Source organism: Erpetoichthys calabaricus, chromosome 8 (genome assembly GCF_900747795.2).
Source record: "Erpetoichthys calabaricus chromosome 8, fErpCal1.3, whole genome shotgun sequence".
NCBI lineage: Eukaryota > Metazoa > Chordata > Cladistia > Polypteriformes > Polypteridae > Erpetoichthys > Erpetoichthys calabaricus.
In genome coordinates this window covers 166,391,602-166,409,974 of record NC_041401.2, presented here as the reverse complement: position 1 = coordinate 166,409,974, position 18,373 = coordinate 166,391,602, and the positions used below count along the sequence as shown (strand labels likewise).

At 39.8% G+C, this 18,373-nt stretch overlaps 1 protein-coding gene across 2 annotated transcripts in view; it reads left to right on the top strand.

The window, feature by feature from the left end:
- Positions 1-18,373, top strand: part of c1qtnf12 (C1q and TNF related 12) — a 100,665-nt gene that overhangs the window by 73,113 nt on the left and 9,179 nt on the right. The window contains exons 4-6 of one of the 2 annotated variants that reach the window (XM_028807735.2): positions 7,315-7,499; positions 13,758-13,866; positions 15,390-15,480. In XM_028807735.2, coding sequence (XP_028663568.1) covers positions 7,315-7,499; positions 13,758-13,866; positions 15,390-15,480 — 385 coding nt within the window. Of the gene's footprint in view, positions 1-7,311; positions 7,500-13,757; positions 13,867-15,389; positions 15,481-18,373 lie in introns of both variants that reach the window. The other variant, XM_028807734.2, reaches the window with a different exon arrangement.

Below are 18,373 nucleotides of genomic sequence, written 5' to 3'. Positions count from 1 at the left end.
ATGCATGAAAAAAATGGGTTTCTCAGTCATTACTGAAAACTGCATGGGGTAAATGACATATATAAAAAATATATGGTGGAGTATTAACAAATTGAAAAATCTTCAGAAATTTCCACATGCTAACCTATAGTCAGACCCATAAGAATTTGGAGAGTGATACAATTTTCATTATTTTGGCTCTGTACAGAACTACAATGGATTTGAAACAAAGCAATCAGGACATGATTGGAGTCTAGACTTTCAGCTTTAATTCGAGGGGTTTAACAAAAATATTGTATGAGCTGTTTAGAAAAGATAGACACCTTTATATATGGTCCCTCTATTTTCAGGGGCTCAGAAGTATTGGGACCAACTAACATAATAATGAATATAATGATCATTTTCAATATTTGGTTGAAAGTCTTTTACAGTTAATGACTGTCTGAAGTCTGAACCCATGGCCTTCTCCAAGTGCTGGGTTTCCATCCTAGTGATGGTTTGCTGGCATGTCCTCCGAAACGTCATGAATTTGCCCATTGATATGTTTGTACACCAGTCATCTGCGTTACCAACAACAGAAAGTGCCATATTTAAGAGACAATGCATGATATTAAAACTGACAAAATGGATGTGTTAGTAGTTAGAGTTTGCATCACATTTTGCTCAGAAGTACGGTAAACAGGTTCATTAGCTGTGCATGATTAGGTCAGAGAGGCAAAAACAAGCCAGATGGCTAGATTTTGCTGTTATCACAGCTATTGTTTGCACTGCTGCACCAAGAGAAGTGTGGGTACGAGCAAGAAGCCAGCAATGGTGAGATTGTGACTGTTATCATAGCTGTAGTTCTTCTCCATTGTTGTTTTGCAGTGTTGCCAGTGCTGGCTGATGACGACAGCCCATGTGTATAAGGAAAATAACACATGAATTTTGATCTGACCGTTCACATTAATGTCGCATGGCCACAAATCAGATACATATCTGATCTAAGACTAGATTTGAAAGTGACTCTGATCTGATCTGAAAAGATCGAATTTCTTTGTCCACACAGCCCTGGAAATAGCAGATTTGTGTCACATTAGGGCAAAAAATCAGATTTGAGTCACTTCTGCCTGCTACTGTGAATATATCCTTAGTGACACAATTCTTCCCTGCCACTTTTCTTTGACATTTCTGCCAGTCTTTTAAATAGGAAACCTATGACGCAATTGCAAAACATAAATTACCTGAACTATCAGTTAAAATGTCCACTTTCATGATCGATAGACCCAAAATGTTAATTTGTAAAAAGCTAATAGTTGCTATACGTCAAGTTCCCAATTTATTAGAACAGCCAAAGAAGACATATTATGGAGAATGGAGTTGGATTGTGAGTTCCATAAATATCCCCCAGATGTGCCTCATGATCAGAAAGGAGGAGGAAACATAATCAGATTCACTGGGAAAGGATCTTCAAACAGAACTTTGGAGGCACTGTAAAGGAGATCTACCCACCAGTCATGGTGCTGGAGAGTTTAGATGTGTTGCATGTTGATGAACACTGGCAAGGAAGAATTTCACTGCAATACAATACAATACAATTTATTTTTGTATAGCCCAAAATCACACAAGAAGTGCTTTAACAGGCCCTGCCTCTTGACAGCTCCCCAGCCTTGACTTTCTAAGAAGATAAGGTAAAACTCCCCAAAAAAAATAGGGAAAAACAATGAAAGAAACCTTGGGAAAGGCAGTTCAAAGAGAGACCCCTTTCCAGATAGGTTGGGCGTACAGTGGGTGTCCAAAAAAGGGGTAATTGCAATACAATACACAGAACAGAACACAAGTAATCCTCAATACAATATAACAGTGCAAAAGAAATATTACAAGTACAGAGCAGAATTCAACAGTAGATGATAACACATAATATGACTCAGTGCATGTGACAGTAATGTCACTACATGCCATCAATGCCCCTATCAACTACAGTACAAAATAATACAAGAAAATTCACTGTGTAGTAAGAGGTTGATCAGGTTTAGTGGAGATGGTGCTGGGGTTAGGGTAAGGGATGATGATGGATAACAAGAAAACTAGAACAAATGATTAAATGGTATCCAGAGACTGGTTGTGACATCATCACTAGTCATTTCCAGACTGTTGAAGCAAAAATAGGCTTGACTATTAACAGAGCTTTAATGCAGTATTAAAATTTTATTTTGTCACAAAATAATGATCCCCAGAAATAAAAAAAAATTAAAAGCAGATTTCTTTAAAATAGCCCAAATTTGGCACAAGAATAGAAACATTTCTGAATGTTTCATTTGGTGTTTTATGAGTATCTGATTGTGTCTCATGTCAAAGGAATGCACAAAATCTTGGTTTTAACTCGATGTCGAGATCTTCTAGCTGGGTGAAAGGAGGCTTAAATGTTTGTTACAACATTACAAGAGTTGGAGTAGCTGGAAAATTATGTAAGCGTGAGTACAAATAGGATACTGAAGCCAAATGGGCAGCACAACATAAAGAGCAAAGTATAAAAAGACATCTGATTTTTATTCCTATACTTCTAACACAAAATTGTGTTTTGATAATGTAAAATTGACTATTAAAAATAGTGAGAATTTAAATTACAGAAACTATTGGTCTCATTTTGGTTAAATTACACATTTTTTATGAAAGCAATTCCTGTTATTGTAGTTGGCCTACTTGCCGTGCATGTGTAATTCTAGCACAAATTCTGATCTATTAATAGTTAAAATAGTTAAACATTTGTTGGTCTCAAGGTGAAATTTAGCATAATGTCGAGACTCCAGGATTTATTTTATAGAACCTTAAAAATAGACAGCCAGCTCTCTGAAAACAAACTGGTACCTCATAGAGTCCTGGTCTGATCAGAGTCTGTGTGGACATGGCAGTTTCTCCCAGATACTCCACCTTTCATGGATTGGCAGTTCAGACTGTCCAGTATAAGTGAATGTGGTCATTTATGAGGCAATAAAGTGCCATGTGGTACAAAGCTGGTTTTTGTCTTCTAACGCAGCATGGATAAGCTCTGGCCCTATGATCCTGTATTTCATTAAGTGTGTTTTGAAAATCAGCAGGCATCATTATTTATGATAGGTTTAACACAGTAATGTCCTGGATGCCCTCCAATCCACAATAATCCCCACCCACCCCACCTTCAAACACCAGAAATTAGTCCTCTTTCATTGGCTGTTAAACCTGTCGACAATCACCCACGGTCTGTAGTGTCTGCTTCATAGCTATGGATGATGAGAAGCCATCAGATTAGAAAGATCCTAGCACTGCCTCGCAGTTCCAAGGACCTGAGTTCAGGTGACAGTCTGTATGCTGTTTGTCTGGAGTTCCCAAGATTCTATCCAAGTTTTCCTGCAAGATTTTTTGGAGTTTTTTCTTAGAGAGTCAAGGCTTGAGGGCGGTCAATTAAACAGGGCCTGATAATGTCCATTCTTTGTGTGATTTTGGGCTATACAAGAAATAGTTGCTGTTTTTGGAGTACGCTATTTCTACAGGATGATTGTGGTTTTCTCTACGCACTATGTTTTTTAAAACATGACAACATTAGAAAACTCTTGAAGAGAATGTTGGGATTTAGTGCAACAATTTGACCAGTCCTATTCAAACAAGGAGTTGAGATTCAAAGGCCCCTAAAGTCCTACTGTGTACCACAGTACTTGGTAACTTATTCCATGTGTCTATGGTTCTCTAAGTGAATAAGAACTTTCTAACACTTGTGAGAAATTTCCCCTTAAGTTTCCATCTATGTCCTTGATAAAGAATTTATTTTAAAGTCACAGCAGGGAGTCACTGTGCTAATCCCTTTCCTAATTTTAAACATGTTGATAATGTCACTTCTTTATCTCTTTGTTTAAATTGAAAAGTTTAACTCCTTCGATCTCTCCTGATGGTATTGATGTTGTCCCAGAATCACCCTAATTGCTCTTCTCTGGACTTTCTCTTGTGCCACTCTGTCTTATATCTTATAAAAGGACACCAAAACTTTTCACAGCACTCCAGGTGGGAGCCATGACTTGATCTCTGCACTACATTATGTAACATTTTATAAATCTTTTTGATATCTACTGTACACAGTCTGGATGTAGACAGTGATCACATCATCTGATCATCTCATCTTTCAAACCTGTTGTTGTGTAGGCACATCTAATATTTTTACTTTCTACATGTCACACTTTACATTTACTTCCTTAAAATTTCATCTGCCACAAATCTGCCCAACTCTGTATGATGTCAAGGCCCCTCTGTAGTAACTCGCCTGATTCTTGCAAAATCTTCTCTTCCACCTAATTTAGTATAATCTGCAAACTTGATCAGCTTGTTGTTTATATTCTTATTAAGATCATTTTCTTTTAGAACATTAGAACAATCTAGACGAGAACAGGCCATTCAGCACAACAAAGCTCATGAGTTTTATCTACTTCTAAAATATCATCAAGTCTTTTGAAAGTCCCTAAGGTCCTACTGTCTACCACAGAATTTGGTAACTTATTCCATGTGTCTATGATTCTCTGTGTAAAGAAAAACCTCCTAATGTTATATTTACTTTACTTACATTAAATTTCATCTGCCACAAACCTGCCCAAGCCTGTATTGCTGTCAAAGTCTCTCTTTTAATAATTCAAGTGATTCGAGATTATTTGCCAGTCCACCTAGCTTGGTATCATCTTCAGACTTAACCAGCTTATTACTTATATTCCTATCCAAATCATTTATATATATATATATATATATATATATACATATATATATTGAAATAGTTTACTGTCAAATAAATGCAAAGAGTACACGACACGTGTTTCGCCCTCATTCTGGGCTCATCAGGTGTACACACTCCACTGCACTCCCTCTCGGGAATCGAACCTCGGACGTCAGCATCAGAGGCGATGCCCCTAACGTTGTGCCACGGCGTGTGGTTCATTTATTTGACAGCATGTAGATCGGGGTAATTACATTCACGGCATTCGAAGTCTGTGTCACAATCTGATAGTGTGGGTGGTTACCTACCAGGTAACGCTTTGTGGTTGGCCAGCAATCTGCTAACATCCGCCACGGTGCCCTCAGTTTGTGAAGAGCATATATATATATATATATATATATCCATCCATCCATCCATCCATCCATCCTCTTCCGCTTATCCGAGGTCGGGTCGCGGGGGCAGCAGCTTGAGCAGAGATGCCCAGACTTCCCTCTCCCCGGCCACTTCTTCTAGCTCTTCCGGGGGAATCCCAAGGCGTTCCCAGGCCAGCCAGGAGACATAGTCCCTCCAGCGTGTCCTGAGTCTTCCCCGGGGCCTCCTCCCCGTTGGACGTGCCCGGAACACCTCACCAGGGAGGCATCCAGGAGGCATCCTGATCAGATGCCTGAGCCACCTCATCTGACTCTTCTCGATGCGGAGGAGCAGCGGCTCTACTCTGAGCCCCTCCCGGATGACTGAGCTTCTCACCCTATCTTTAAGGGAGAGCCCAGACACCCTGCGGAGAAAACTCATTTCAGCCGCTTGTATTCGCGATCTCGTTCTTTCAGTCACTACCCATAGCTAATGACCATGGGTGAGGGTAGGAACATAGATCGACTGGTAAATTGAGAGCTTTACCTTATGGCTCAGCTCCTTTTTCACCACGACAGACCGATGCAGAGCCCGCATCACTGCGGACGCCGTACCGATCCGCCTGTCGATCTCATGCTCCATTCTTCCCTCACTCGTGAACAAGACCCCGAGATACTTGAACTCCTCCACTTGGGGCAGGATCTCGCTCCCAACCCTGAGAGGGCACTCCACCCTTTTCCGGCTGAGGACCATGGTCTCGGATTTGGAGGTGCTGATTCCCATCCCAGCCGCTTCACACTCAGCTGCGAACCGATCCAGAGAGAGCTGAAGATCACGGCCTGATGAAGCAAACAGGACAACATCATCTGCAAAAAGCAGTGACCCAATCCTGAGTCCACCAAGCCGGACCCCCTCAACACCCTGGCTGCACCTAGAAATTCTGTCCATAAAAGTTATGAACAGAATCGGTGACAAAGGGCAGCCCTGGCGGAGTCCAACTCTCACTGGAAACGGGTTCGACTTACTGCCATATATGTTAAAAATAACAGTGACTGTAGCACTGACCCCTGTGGAACACCACAGCCAATTCTGAAAAGTTTCCTTGCATCATCACCCTCTGCTTCCTTTGTCTGAGCCAATTTTACATCCATCTGCAAACATCACCCTGAAATTCCACTTCTTTTTAGTTTGATGCCCAACCTCTCTTGTGTTTTCTGAAGTTTAAGATAAATAGTCTAAGCTACACTGTGATTATATCCTTTTGTTGCTTTCTCATGGAATTCCAGCATGTTGGTAAAACACAACCTCCCTCTTCTGAACCCATGGTGACTGTTCAGTAAAACTCTTGTTCTTGCCATGTGTTTCTCAGTGTTCCCCTTAATTTTGTGTATATTAAAAAAGCAGTGGCCCCAACACTGATTCCAGAGGGACTTAACATCTCCTAATTCTAAAATGGTTCCTCTCACCATAACTATTTATTGTTGATGTTTGAGCCAATTTTGCACCAATGTACAGACTGCACCCTGAATTCCTACATCTTTTAGTTTGATGTCAGCCTCTCATGTAGTACCTTATCAAAAGCCTTCTGAATATCAAACTCACATGAACCATTCTGGTTCTTGTTGTTTCCTCATATAATTCCGGCATATTAGTGAAACATGATCTCCCTTGTGTGAGCCCATGCTGATTATTTGCTAATACACCTTTTATTGCCATTTGATGTTGAATCTTTTCCTTAAAAATTTCTGCCATTAATTTACCTCTGATGCCTATTGTGCTTACTGGCCTAAAGTTACTTGGATCAACCTGATCACCCTTTTCATATAATGGGATAATATTTACTAGCCTCTGATCTTTAGGAATTTTACCAATGTGTATTGGTTTTCAAAAACCAGATACCAGTGTGTCTCCTGCCCTATAACTTGATAGTGGAATAAGTGATTTTTCCTGAAGGCTAAAATTAAGCTCACCATTTTAAACCTAATAAATCCCTCTTAATTCAATTTGCAGTCTCTCCATTCAACCCTTAGCAGGATGATAAAGTTTGATAAAGTCCGGCATAACCTGATCACCACTCACATTGTCCCCTTTCTTTTAGCAAGAGTGAGGTTTCCACATTCCACATCATATAATTTATGCCTGTAGTAGTTAGGGATGGGCAAACTGTTGAATTACATGTTTTTATACGCTAAAAATGTTGCTGGTGTTTGATTGTGTGAATAAAGTACAGACTTGTTTTGTTTTCATTTTTCTTTGTGATCTGCTAAAAGAAGCTACAGAGAGAAGAGCAGAAGCGGCAGTCAACCATCGCTTCAATTTCACTCTGCCATCTCCTCCCGTAACTCTTCCTGAGAGTTTTGCCCCCTACAGGAGAGTGGAGCAAGCATTTCACAGCAAACTCAAAGGACCCATAACTGTAGACAAGAAGACACTTGTGGAGCTTCACAACTTTCAAACAGTGAGTATCTGACAGAATACTCAGCATTAGCCATGGCAGAGGATAAACAATTCCTTCATCAAGAATGGATTCACTTCTGAAAGTTACTGAAGACAAACATACACACACATATATATATACTGTAGTTTTTATATATATATATATATTGTGAGAAGCAGCCTGGACACAGATAGACGGACATTGTTACGTCACCCAACACACGTTTATTATATACAATATTTACAGTATTCAACGCACACACCCAGTACCTCCAGCACCAATCCCCCAAAGTCCAGGCCTCTCTTTCCAGTGCCTCTTTCCTTCAGGCCGCCTCCACTCCTCTCCAACACGACTCTCGTCCACATCCGCCCGACTCCAGTCATCGTTTGCAGGGAGGTGGCCCCTTTTATACACGCCCGGATGGGCTCCAGGTGCTTCCCGACACTCCTCCGCGGACACTCCTCTGTGTGGCGGAAGTGCCGGCTGTGCTCCCGGAAGCCCTCTGGGTGTCCTCAGTCTTCTTTTCCCCAGCACTTCCGGGTGTGGTGGAAGTGCTGAGGTCCAGGGCTCTCCAGGCACTGGGGCGCCCCCTGGCGGTGACCACGGGCCCCTACAGGGTTGAGCTTCCCAGCTCTGTATCCGTGGCCCCCAAAGGAACCAGGGCGGTTGCCCCCTCGTGGTCTGGAGGAGGCGCAAGCCCTCCTCCGCTCTTCCTGGGCATCCCGGCTGGGCTTGGTCCCCAGCCGCGTGCCACAATATATATAAATAAGAAAGGTACTATATCTATCTGTCTATCTATCTATCTATTTTTTTTTTTTTTTGGTTCTTTATTTCGCCTTATACAATTTCTTGTATTAGGAATTTGGTAGTTTTCGCATACCCCTTGGGGTCAGAGCGCAGGGTCAGCCATTGTACAGCGCCCCTGGAGCAATTACAGGTTAAGGGCCTTGCTCAAGGGCCCAGCAGAGCAGTGGCCTTTTTTTATTTTGGCAGTGACGGGGATTTGAACCGGCAACCTTCGGGATACCAGCGCAGATCCTTAGCCTCAGAGCCACCACTCTGCCCTATCTATCTATCTATCTATCTATCTATCTATCTATCTATCTATCTATCTATCTATCTATCTATCTATCTATCTATCTATCTATCTATCTATCTATCTATCTATCTATCTATCTATCTATCTATCTATCTATCTATCTATCTATCTATCTATCTATCTATCTATCTATCTATCATTTCTTTAACCTCTCTGAAATTTATTGGCAGGTAAAAGTTCTCAGTTTCTTATATGTGACACACCCTTTTCCATCTCTACATACTTGAACCAGGGGATTTCACTTAATAAAGATGCATGTAGATAGATAGATAGATAGATAGATAGATAGATAGATAGATAGATAGATAGATAGATAGATAGATAGATAGATAGATAGGACTATATGGAGATTTTCTTGTTATTTTCCTTGCACCTGTCATTCTCTCTGTACATGGTTGACAGTGGACTGTCATTTCTGCATCATAACTGCAAACATCTTGACTCTCTCCACCTTATGCTGAAAAAAGAAGAGTCTTTTTTAATCTCACAAATAGGTAGGCATACTAAAACCCATATTGTCATCTGGATGTTATCCAGATTTTATTATTTTTTTATTTTATATTTTATTATTTTTTTATTATCCAGATTTCTGTTTGAGCTATAGTAATAATAATAATAATAAACACTGCATAGCAGACATCCTCATAAACATGAACTTGATCAGCCTTCTGTGGATAAGATTGCATCAAATAGCAGGCTAAACCACAGTAGTAAGTGGGCAAGACACAAGGGTTTATGCCAGCCACACAAGATCAAGTTATAAACACAATAAACTAGAGAAAATGTGTTTTAACGAAACTAACATTACAGAGAGCTCATGATAAATACTGCTAAAAAGACCAAGAAACAGTCCAACACATCGCCTCAGGTTGTAAATTACTGGCACAGACAGATTACATGTACAGACACAATCAGATGGCATCAAGAACTGGCACTGCAACACAAACTAGAAGATACAAACCAAATTATAAGTACTAGAACATGGCATACATAAACTACGCTGGGACAGAACTACACTGACAGATTATAAAATTATAAACCATAACATAGCAGATCTATTTTGATGGATTCTTGGAGGAACAGGTGGGTCCAGGTAACGTCACTGGTGGAAATACATCAGTTTTCCTTTCTGCAAAGGGGAAAGGAGAGGAGAGGGCATTATTGCACAGCACCCCTTCATGTCTCAGTGGAGAATTACAATCACATAAGTCCTTAAGCTGTTCCCCAAGTGCACATATGTCACAATGTGTTATTGATATTTCCATGCCAAACACACACAACTTACAAAATACACCAACAAACAAAATGCAGAACTGCACAGAACTGACTGAAGAAATACACTCTTTGTGAAGAATGGACAAATTGATCATTGTGCCCATTGTTGTATCCACCAAAAGTGTCATCCTACATACACTACACAACAGCCTACAGACATTATATCTAAACCATTACACAGACATAAAACTACAGAAAGCAGCCATTTTAAAAACACAAACACATTTCCCTAAAGCATATAAACATATGCAACTGCCCTATGTCTTGGCCTGTGCCTGATATAGGCGGTAGCGATGGGACTATCACAAAAAAAAATTCTGCATAATATCAATAACAATAATTTTGTTTATGTAGTACATTTCAAACAGAAGCACAAAGTACTTTCCAGATTACAGATATTTACAAGATAATAAAATCAGACATCCAAGAAGTCCTATACAAGCCACTTCCTTGTGACAAGAATAAAAACATTAGAGCATGAATTTTAAAGGAAGGAACCCAAAACAAATCAGATAAAGTGATAACATATAGTAGCTCTGTGATTATACATAGAACAGATCAAAGTGATGTGTTACTGTAAAAGCCGTCAAACATTGTTAGGTATAGACCATGTTCTAAAAGTGAGTGAGTCTGCCATCCAATATGGTGACAGAATTTCAGCTTGGCCTATTACTGCTTATGAAAATGATATGTCTTCATATAGGCAAATGTTTCTGAGCAACAATCTTGTAAATATTTAATGATATCTAGAACACATGTTGCTAAAACAGGTTTAGTTGTTTAATGATAATCTCGCTATTATAATAAAAAAATCCTGCGACGAGACAAGACTTTTTGGAAGATGAGACTTTTTGGTCCTGCGAGATGAGACTTTGGCCATGAGATGTTTTCAAGTCACGCCCTCCTCTCAACCATAGAAAACCACGCACACGGTACTCTCACCTCTCATTCGTGTGAATGCTTTTCACAGACACAGTTCTTGCTCTGACGAAATGAGACATTTCATCACGAAGAGTTATCAACAGTAAAAATGAGTACACAGGCAATCCAAGCACCGAAAAACGATGAAGTCAAATGAATTAACGCCAAAAATGTTGATCGGTAACACTGCAAATTGGTTAAATGTGTATCAGTAAACTATGCTGAAATGGTGGTGATGTTGTGGAAAATGAAAACATCAACTTACAATATTCCGAAGAATATCTACAACCGTTAACCCCGTTCGGTCTTCCTCCTCACGAATTGCTGTACAAAGAAGGATGTATCCAAGAAAGGTAATGTAGTACATCTTCAGGGGATAACTTTAGACAACAAAAGAAATATTGATATGCCATTCATATTAAAACGTTAACAGTTTCCTGTTAGAACAGCTTTTGCAAAGACAATTTACAAATCTCAGAGCCGAACATTTGAAAAAGTCATTTTATTTAATAGAGAGAAAGAAATGAAATTCAGTCTTGGGCAGTTATACGTGGCATTGTCACGATGAAAGTCCAAACACAGAATCACAATTCAATGTGATATTGACAAAAATTTAATTCAAAAAATTGTTTTTACTGAAGTTTTACAGTAAAAGTGTAAGTTTAAAAAGTTTTTGCGTGTTAATTTCAAAGCCAAACAGAACAAAATCGTATTACGCAACGAATAACTCGAACACAACATGAAACATAATTTACATTCAAATTACTGCATTTTAATATTTTTTAGTATGGTTAATTACTCACTGTAATGTAAAATAGTTAGTAAATTGTACATTCACATCCCCATACGAGAGCGGCAGACCTGCAAAGAGGCTAGCGCGTAGTTCAAAAACGGAGGTTGGTGAGTGAAGTGAGCAGGGGGCAAAGCCCCCTAGTTTATTATAAAAGTAGCTTTGCTTGCTAGCACAAGACATTTTGATTAGACTATACATACGCATAAGTATAATTAGGGCAGATTAGTTGTGACATTTTATCATCACCTGCACTTGACGCTGCCACAGATTTAAATAAGTGTGATTTTGTGGCATTTTACAGCATTGACATGGAGGGCTTTCCTCTTTTTTCCTTGCTATTTTTTAGCTCACCTCACAGTAAGGAGACCTGGGTTTGCTTCCCGGGTCCTCCCTTCATGGAGTTTGCATGTTCTCCCCATGTCTGTGTGGGTTTCCTCCCACAGTCTAAAGACATGCAGGTTAGGTGGACTGGCGATTCTAAATTGGCCCTAGTGTGTGCTTGGTGTATGGGTGTGTTTGTGTGTGTGTGTGTCCTGCGTTGGGTTGGCGCCCTGCCTAGGATTGGTTCCTGCCTTGCTCCCTGTGTTGGTTGGGATTGGCTCCAGCAGACCCCCATAACCCTGTATTCAGATTCAGCGGGTTGGATAATGGATGGATTTTTTAGCTCCACCTGGCTATTTTCTCTCGATTGTCTATCCTTTCAATTCATTAGTCTACTCTCCTCCAGTATTCGTTAATGTTTTGTGTTGTGTTGTGTTACATGGTATGCAGGCCAAATCAATTAAATGACTGGCCAAGCCACTAGGATTCCTCCTGTCCAGGCCTGCTTGCACCTCTAGGAGTCAGAAAAATAAGTGGGCTGCATAATTAAAAATCAACATGTCTACCTGAAGGACATAAATTGTTTGGCTTACAATAAAAGAGAATGCATACACCAATCAGCCACACCTTTCACCAACCTGCTTCTTTGTTTTTCTCCAGCAATTGAAAAAGTTCTTAGGACCACTATACTAACATTAGGTATGGCCTGTTTTTGTTCTCATAGCAGCCACGAGTCTGGGTGGCTTGGATTCCACAAGTTGTTGGAAACATTCCTTTGAGATTCTGGTCCATGTTGACATGACTGTATCACACAATTGTCAGCTGCACATCATGCTGTGAATCTCCCATCCTACCACATCCCAAAGGGGTTCTACTGGATTCAGGCCCTGTAATTGAGAAGGACACTGAAGAACACTGAACTCATTGCTGTGTTCATGAAACCAATTTGAGATTACTTTCACTTTGTTGCATGGTGCATTATCATGCTGGAAAGTAGCCATTAGAAGTTGAGTAAATTGTGGCCATGAAGGTATGCACGTGGTCAGCAACAATACTCAGATAGACGGTGGCATTCAAGCGATGATTGATTGGTTTTAATGTACCCAAAGTCTGCTAAGAAGATATTCCCCACACCATTACAACACCCCCACCAGCCTGGTCTGTTGACACAAAACAGATTGGGGGCATGGATTCGTACTGCTGCTACCAAATTCCAACCTTACCATCTGTGTGCCTCAGCAGAAATTAAAGTTCATCAGACCAAGCTATGGTTTTCCAATCTTCTACTGTCCAGTTTTGGTTTAGTCTGTGCCCACTGCAGGATCAACTTTCTATTCTTGGCTGATTTCTCAGATGCGTTTCTGCTCACCACAGTAGTTCAGAATGGTTACCTGAGTTACTGGAGCCTTTCTGTCAGCTTGAAGCAGTCTGGCAGCCATTCTCCTCAGACCTCTACAATCAACAAGGTTTTTCTGTCCACAGATCTGCCACTCACTGGATGTGTTTTTGTTTTTCGCATAATTCTGATTAAACTCCAGAAACATTTGTGTGTGAAAATCTCAGGAGATCATCAGTTACAGATACTCAAAGCAGCCCATCTGACATCAACAATCGTGGCATTGTGCAAATCACTGAGATCACATTTTTTCCCCATTCTGGTATTTTATGTGAACATTAACTGAATCTCATGACCTGTATCTGCATGTTTTTATGCATTGCACTGTTACATATGATTGGATGATTGGATAATTCCATGTGCACGTGTTCCTGTTCCAGATAATGTACTCAGTGAGTGTATATGCATTTAAAATTTCTTGACCCAAACCCAACACAATTTTAAATGAGAACCCTTGTTTTTTTTTTTTAACAGCCAACTACAAAGGGTGCATTTCAGAGGGGAACTGGAATGAACTTATTAACTGGCCGTTTCACAGCACCTCTGTCTGGAATCTATCAGTTCTCAGCAAATATTCACATCGGTAAGTACAGTATTCTCTTTTCAGCATGTAGTGTGATAATTGTGGTAAAGACAGAGCAGAGGCTAAAAAAAAATCAGTAATCAAATTCCGAAATAGGATCCAAGAGGTGTAATCTAACACAAAGCCCAGGGACGAAAATACAGAAAACACAAAACAAAGCAATAGCACAGTAACTCACCCAAACACTCTCCACTCCCAGCACCTTCAATGAACTGCCAGGAACTATGGGAGGCCCTCCCTTAAATAGGACGAAGGGCCAATCCTGGTGGTGATTGGCAGGTGGGCCCGCCCCTTGGGGAGCCACCCACAAAACATAAGGGACATAATTAAGGCCACATTCACTTATAAAGAAACACAAAGAAAAATGTACAAACATTACTACAAATAAATGGCATAAAATAACACAAAACAAACAAGAAACAGCATTTTGAACACCAGCTGTGGGAGACATGCTGGTTGAAGCATGGCATAGAGCTGAGGGCAGACCCTTGATGGTGTTGTGCAGGTGGCCCCGCCTGTTGGGGATCCACCTACAAAACCAGTGGTATATAGGACAAGATAAACAGATACACAGAAACTAAGTGACCAACAAATGAGCTTTGTCTAAGCTGGGGGAACCCTGGCTGAAACATAGCAATTACAAGATTAGAGTTGTATTTTTTTTTCTTTTTATTTCCATTGTTTTCCATTTGGTACATTTATATAGCATAGTGCATCCTGGGTAATGACATTTTAATGCGGGCTACACTTCCCGCATACAGTCTCAGCACATCTAGCATTGTAATAGCAGATTGTGAGAAGTACTGGTAGGAAAGAAAAATGAATGATACTAAAGTAAGAGTAAAATGTGCAAGTGCTGGTACTACATACTGGTGATCACCTGCTGACTTCAAACAGTGTGCAAGACAAACTCCTGGCACTCCTAAGAGAAAAACATAGAAATGCCTATGTAGATTAGTGGTGAGTACACCGGCCTATTTCAAGCACTGAGGTTTCAGCAAAGTGTAGAATTTGTAGAGCAGTGGGGCACAGTTGGTGACAGGCAGGAGGACAAAACAGCTGCAGGAAGATGTAAGGGGAGAATGCAGAATCTGTACCACTTGTGCTTTTATGCCAGTCGCTATTATACTCAGTGCTGGTGCTAGGTAATTTTGTGCCCTAGGCCAAGCTTATTAATGTGCCAACTGACTGTTCAGTAGATAACCCGTGCAGTCAGGTTTCCACCCCTTTATGATCTGTGTCTTAAGCAAACACCTAATTTGCCTTAATGGTGGCACCGGCCCTGGTTATACTTTACTAGTTTGCTTACAAATCAATAGGTAATGATTGGTGTCTGCCCAGTATGGACAAAAGGCAAAGGCCAGTTTTAATTCCCAGTTCATTCCTGCCCAGTTTCTTGAAGCTCTGCATTGTCAGCACTACCCACTACCCTATGTACCATTCTAAAATACAAAGTGTTAACTATTTTAAGTGTATTCCTTCTTTTTCCAACAATGATATATTTTTCATTTTTCTAATTCAAGACCACAGTGAATTAAAAAGCAAGGGCCAGCTACGAGCAAGAGACAACGTCAGAGTGCTGATATGCATTGAGTCCCTTTGCCATGGATACACGTAAGTATTTTTCTCAGTCTTTGAAAGTCCATGAACTTAGATTAGGCAGTCATCTATTTCTGTTCATTTTGAAATCCCTGTTACTGGTTTTAAGGATTATGTTTCCTAATACCTTTGTAACTCACCGGAGCTTCTAGTGTTTATTACTTTTATGAAACTAGAGTTGTTGTCTTCTTTTCTGCAAAGGCATTGACTTCTAGACATCACTTTAAGATTTCTCATTTGGCTCATTTGGTGGTCAAGGATCGGATCTTTTTCATCTATTTCTTAAACTAGAAAGTCACTCAACACCATTTGCTTTCTCTACTGTGACTCTACTCAAGTGACTCCGTGAGAACCCTAACTACAAAGAGGACTATTTCATTTCTGTTAGGTAGAATGCCCAGAGGGGACTGGGCGGTCTCGTGGCCTGGAACCCCTGCAGATTTTATTTTTTTCTCCAGCCGTCTGGAGTTTTTTTTTGTTTTTTCTGTCCACCCTGGCCATCGGACCTTACTCCTTTTCTATGTTAACTAATGTTGTCTTATTTTAATTTCTTATTTTGTCTTTTATTTTTCTTTTCTTCATTATGTAAAGCACTTTGAGCTACTTTTTGTATGAAAATGTGCTATATAAATACAGTAAATATTGTTGTTGTTGTACTGTTTACAGTAGATCCTGCCCAAAAATGAGTTTCTTTTCCAGTTTAAAGTCCTAAAATGATAAAAAAAATAAGTATTTGGGATCATTTTGATTTTGGCAAAATAGATCTTCTGGCAAAATTAGACTTATTTTCAACTTGCCACTTAAAGTATTATGACTGATAAAAGCATAAAAAGCTTTGTTGACAGTTTTAATACTCTGCCATTGTATAGACTTGCGCAACATAATGTTATTAATTATATATACTAGTGCTTTAATTTACTCATATAAAGTCTCTTAGTGCTGCAGTATCTGCTGAAATGACAGTTAATATCCGTCTATCTGCAATTATTCCATTTCACTTTCGAACTTAACTTCTGCCCAGCTCAGTGACAGTGTCCACTTGTGGAACTGCAGTTGTTTTAAATGGCTAATTTAAATTTTTTTTCACCTTTAGCTTTACCTTTAGGATACATTTTTAGAATTCTTTGAAATGGTTTTTAAGGGTGCTGAATCCACATGTTTGTTAATTTAGGAATTAGACATTGTTTTAAGGATATTCAGATATTTTTGTGCCTCCCTGTGACACCACCCTGGATTTTAATGGGTGCTGCCATGTTTTTGTTTTATCGTGGATATTTGTTCACAATACACACTTTAACCTCTGAAGCTCTTTTAAGTTAATCCTGGAAGTTAACAAGTTAATCCTGGAAATGTCTAAAATGGCCATATTTAATGTGTGCACCCCACAATACTTACCTGTCTAACATTCACTTATTGCTTGATTCTCGTCATAGACACTATGCACTTTATGCTCAATAGCATATTATTCTCACAGAGAGGAATAACTTGGCAGGGGCGAGACACCTCTCTGCTCCTGAGCTCATCTCCCACTGGGATTCATGGATATATTGGTCCGCTTTCTGATTACTTCCACTAAAAGGGCTACATTTCAGAAAAGGCCTAGAGCCTGCTTCAATAGCTGCACTTCAGGTGGGATTCATGGATGTGATGCCTCTTTCCCAGAGGCCAAGGGCATATAGCTACAGATATAGCAGTCTGAACCCGGATCACTTCCCTTGAAAGAACTTAACCTGAACAAACCTGAACAAACACAGCTTGTTATATTAACCCTCATCAGTCACTGATAAATGTCAGTAAATAACAAGGCACTTCAATGAGGTAATACCCAAACTTTGTTTCAATCTTTCCTTATGTTTATTTACAGAAATAACAGGCATAAATGTTAGATACGAAAAACACACAACCTGAACAATTCAAATCAGGCCAAAGAGCATACTTTATACTAGGTGGCTAGAGCTTTTTAGTTGTTGCAGTCTTTGTCTTCTTATGCCAAATGTGATGCTTTTGGAGCGGAGGGATGGTAGATGGCAAAATCTGACAGAGATAAATTGTCTTCTATCTCCGGCAGTGGTGATGTCTCTTAAAATGCTTTTTAAAAACCTTTCCTTTATAGGGTATCTTTGATGGCTACTTTATGAAAGATGTTCCATCAGTTGAAACTGAACAACTAATAAGTTCCCATAGTCTGATTGATTGTTATGCTTCGCTAACTATGAAACATGTTAATCTTAAAGTTACCCAAGACCCCATTTCATATCTTCTTAGATGCAAACACACACTGGTTAGATTATCCAAGCCTAAATATATACTGTATATAGTAATGATATTAATATATTTTCTTCTAATTTTCTTTTGCATTTGTGTATCAACCCCAGAATGCAACACACTTTTAAAGCACCCCTGAAAAACAGCTGAATATTTGGTCATTTTGACTCCTTATGATCTAATGAGCACATTTGCACCTGCCTGTTGATCTGGTTACAGAACACTACAACCTTATGAGTTTTAGTCACATAGTTCATTTGCTTAAAAGCTATATCTTGTCACATGTGATTAGGAGGCAGTCAAAAAGCCTAAAGGTGAGTGAAATATCACAAGATGAGAGGTTGTCACGTGGTACTTACCTGAATCTCTTCATCTCCGAACAGAAAAACCGAAGAAAAATAATCGTCTCTACTTCCGGGTTACAAAACGTCAGCCATGATGCCACTTCCGGTGACCCGATATGACATCACATCCGGCCATTCCGAATGACTTCACTTCCAGTTCTTCCAAAATTACGTTGTTTCCAACTCCTGCATTCAATGTCACTTCCTGCCAACCATTTCCTGTTCCCATAATTCATTTCTGTATAAAAACGCCATCTTGTTTCATAAACTTTGTCAAATGCTACAATATAGTACTTTGA